This window comes from Hipposideros armiger, unplaced genomic scaffold (assembly GCF_001890085.2).
Source record: "Hipposideros armiger isolate ML-2016 unplaced genomic scaffold, ASM189008v1 scaffold_553, whole genome shotgun sequence".
Lineage (NCBI taxonomy): Eukaryota > Metazoa > Chordata > Mammalia > Chiroptera > Hipposideridae > Hipposideros > Hipposideros armiger.
This window is the reverse complement of record NW_017731903.1, coordinates 11689-15685: the sequence shown is the minus strand read 5'-3', so window position 1 is coordinate 15685 and position 3997 is coordinate 11689. Positions and strand designations below refer to the sequence as shown.

Below are 3997 nucleotides of genomic sequence, written 5' to 3'. Positions count from 1 at the left end.
TGTGAGAGGCAAGTGGAGAAAGATCCCAGCTAGTTATGTTTAACAGAGAAGCAAAAACACAAGGAGCCATACAGGTCTTCCCAGACATCCCAGACTTTTTTTATATGTCATATCCTATTCTGTTCATTAAGCTATCTTTATAGTCTATAAAAGTTCTCAAGTTTTCTGAATTGTTCTACCCAGCTAGTCCCAATTACTCTGTCAGGTAAATACCCAGCATTCCAGTTTACCAATCAGTCTCTCCTGATCAATTGACAATTAATACCTAAAAGTTTATCCATTGTGTTAGATGGCATATCTGACAGTTTGGTGAAAGGAAGTTGGTCAAATCCCACAATAGAATGCCAAAGAAAGAAATGTCTAACCACAAAAATACCACAACTAATTAATTACAAATAGTGATTAGGTTCCAAAGAGATTGTTTCCTAGGTAGATTTTAATAGAAATCTTGAACAGTTAGGGTTAAAAAAAGACACCCTTAATGATTGGGTCAATAATAGAACATGGCAAAATAGAACGTGACTAAAAATTTTTGTACATACACATCCATATCACAAGTCTAGTCAAAAGAAAATACATAGAAAAGATAGAATTTTTTAAAATTATGTACAAGGGATGTTCTTTATTACTTTATCAGTCTGAAATAACATCTTTTAAAAAAAATTAAGACTGGAACAACAGATTACTTTCTTCACTGTTGCAAATACTGCAAATTTATCAGCAAAGAGTTAAGTATCAATATAAGTTTTGCTTAAGTTTGAACACATAAGGGAGAAATAAAATAGATTTATAAACCTCATTTGACCTGATCTTATAAAAAGTCACTCCAGCTGTCTTCTGTTCTGCTGTCTCCAGACAGATTTTCAGGATAGGTTTGTGTCACTCAGTCCATCCACAATAGCTCTGATAGGACAGTCCATAGTAACTGCCAGGATACCGCCTATTATTCTGGACTACTCGACTGGCATTTGGCTTTACATTCCAAGAGTACGTTCTTCGTGAATAGTCCTCCCCAGGGGGACCAGGAGGATGGTTATGGCCTCTCTGGTAAACATACTGATTCTGTGAAAATTTTCTTAAAACAAAAAGTAATAAACTATTATTAGTTTTAATAAAATATATAATAAGCTTTATAAAATAATACATAGATACTCTGGTTCTACTGTTTTCTACCTGTGTGACCTTAGTAGAAAAATTGCTTAATCTTTGTATTTCTTAGTTCTTTTCTGTTCAAATCCTTTGCAAATGTCTCTACTAGAATTTTACTATTTTCTCTATATTTTGTATTTACTCTTTAAATAACAATCTCCCTTATTCTGAAAACTATATCATTATTAACGTCGCCAAAGAATGCAAGATCCTTCCTGGAAGTCACATCAAATTATTGTTGGTTTAAACTAAGCTTATAATCAATGAAAATTTCTAAGTCCCTTTCCCAACTGTCTCTCAAAAGTTACGTATTTCCCATCCCATACATGATTTTCCGGCCCGAAATACAAAATATGGAGCAAATGATACCTCCTAGTTGACACTGATCAGTAAGAAAATGTCAGTTCCTCACCATTATCATAATGTGTTTGCATTAATTTATAACATTTACTATTAATTTCTATTTCAATTCTGGAAAAAGGGAAAGCAGAGATACCTTACTGACTGCTGCGAATCTCGGGTCTGGGTGTGGAAATGCCGAGGAGGTGTTGGATAACCTTGGGTCCAATGTATGTTATTGCTAGGTCCTTGGTTAACAGCCTTATTGGTGGTGTGGACTGGTTCCATCCTATATGTTGAGTATTCACGAGCACTTGGTCTGGATACACTGGAATTCCGATCCCTCAAAAAAGAATATTTGTATACACAGTGTGACTGGTTTCCAATTTAATAGCCAATTTAGTGTCGATATTTCAGCCTATGAAACACAATCTCATCCTCCCCCACACTCCGATTTGTTTAGGTTTCCCTGGGCAAGTACACAAGCTACAAGAAGAACAGGTATGTGCAACTTAAATGATATAAAAGCAGATCACCCTAACCACAAATCTCACATATAAAATGCAACTTACTTTCTGATGGGACCATTCTGAAGGTCTTCAATGTAGTTTTGTCTTTCTAAGCAATGTCCCCGGCACCTATTGAATACTGAGGAGTTGAAGAACTGTTAGAAATAACAGTACAAAAAGCAAATCTTTTCCAGAGACAGCAGATCAAAGCTGAAATCCACTAATTATTCAGGCTGTTAAATCTCACTATTTCCAGATACATCATTTTATAAACTTTTGGTAAAGATAATCTATGTCAGAACAATGAATTACAAACTTTTCTTTTTCTCTAAAATTTGACAAATTCATCTACATTTCCACCTTCAACTTTTATAAATAGGGAAAAACAGTTGACAACCCTCGTACTTACATTCAATTGCATCATCTGGCCTCATGCCTTCTACATCAATCAAATATCTAACAAAACAACATAATTCGAGTCATTTTTATATTAAAAGAAAAAATCAAGTTTTTTCAGAAAAGGTCTAATTTCATTTATAAATATAGATATAAAAATCCTAAGAAAGTATCAGCTCATCTAATCCTATAATTTTAAATAACAAAATACCATGACCACAAAAAGGCTTTATGCCAAAGATGCAAGGATGACCTAACTTTAGAAAATCTATTAATAAAATTATTTACATTAATACAACAATTTAATTAATAAATGAAAAACAAAATACAGAACCAAATCAGCGGGTGTTAAAAAATGTATCCGACAGGGCCACCTGAGTGGCTCAGTTGGTTAAGAGCGCGAGCTCTGAGCAACAGGTTGCCNGCCAGTTCGATTCCCGGCCCGAGCTGAGCTGCCGCTGAGCTGCCAACAGGTGGCAGGATGGCTCAGTGTAAAAAAAAAAAAAAGTGAGAATGCTTTGCTCACAGAAACCACAAGAGAACCATTATAGTCAAGCGAACAACCTGAAAGACAAAGACACGGTGGCATAAACATGTACAACACAGTGTACAATTCAGGAAATGGCTGGCATACTGACAAATGGGAGTGGAATACAGCAAAGGCTGTCAAAAGGCGGCTGGGAGTCAGATCACAGAAGGCCTTGCCAAGGCCTTAGAAGTGGATTCTGAAGTCCATTAGCCATTCAAGATTTCCAAGAGGGGAATAGCATGAATGAATTTGTTTTCAGGACATAATTCTGGGGCAGTTGTTAAAAGTACTTTAGAAAGGTGGTTCAGACAGGATCCTGGATGGGGTCCCCTCCATAGTAGGACCAAATCATGACTTAGGGTACTCAATGGACTACACTCCTGGGACATGAGGCATAAAAGTCAAACTTACCAGACTGAAGATAAACCCAACACCCACTTTTATTGGCTCATTTATAGTCTCATTACACTGGTTGGATTGCATTCATGCCTATGTCTCTACTCCCGAGCCAAAATGACAGTAAAGGAATTTTTACAGATTAAAAACTCACAAGAGAATGCGAGAGATGACAAAATGGTAGATGAGAGAGAGCAATAAAATTATCAAAGATGGTAGTGGTCAGAATGGAGAAAAATAAAACCTAAATGTGTAGAGCACGGAGAAAGTAAACAAAAAGCCAGCTGACCACCTTATTACAAATCTACCACAACAAACCAGGGCTTCCATTGGCTTTAAATGCTTCAATCATAAATACAGAGAAATGCGCAAAGGAAACCAGGTATTTCAAGAACCCCTCCAACATGAGAGACAGGTATCAATAAACAGGAAGAAAAAAAAGAAAAAGAAGGAAAACAGTTGATGCAGGGAACAGAAGAAACCTAAAAATAACTGATAACTTGAGAGAGAAAAAATAATACATCCATTAAAAAAAGAATCAATTCGGGCCGGCCGAGTGGCTCAGTTGGTTAAGAGCTCGCTCGAGTGTGAGCTCTGAGCAACAGCGGTTCGAGTCCAGCCCAAGCTGAGCAGCCGCTGAGCTGCCAACAGGTAGCAGGATGGCTCAGCTAAAAAAAAA

The 3997-nt window shown here is 36.6% G+C and overlaps 1 protein-coding gene across 1 annotated transcript in view; it reads right to left on the bottom strand.

Moving 5' to 3' along the window:
• Positions 1-418: 418 nt before the first annotated feature.
• The window catches only part of DUSP11 (dual specificity phosphatase 11), a gene marked incomplete at its 5' end in the record, with an annotated part of 12357 nt that continues 8778 nt past the window's right edge, over positions 419-3997 (bottom strand). Inside the window, 4 exons of the mRNA XM_019623528.1 lie at positions 419-1075; positions 1646-1831; positions 2061-2136; positions 2407-2453. Of these exons, the coding sequence (XP_019479073.1) occupies positions 880-1075; positions 1646-1831; positions 2061-2136; positions 2407-2453 (505 nt within the window). The remainder of the gene's footprint in view (positions 1076-1645; positions 1832-2060; positions 2137-2406; positions 2454-3997) is intronic.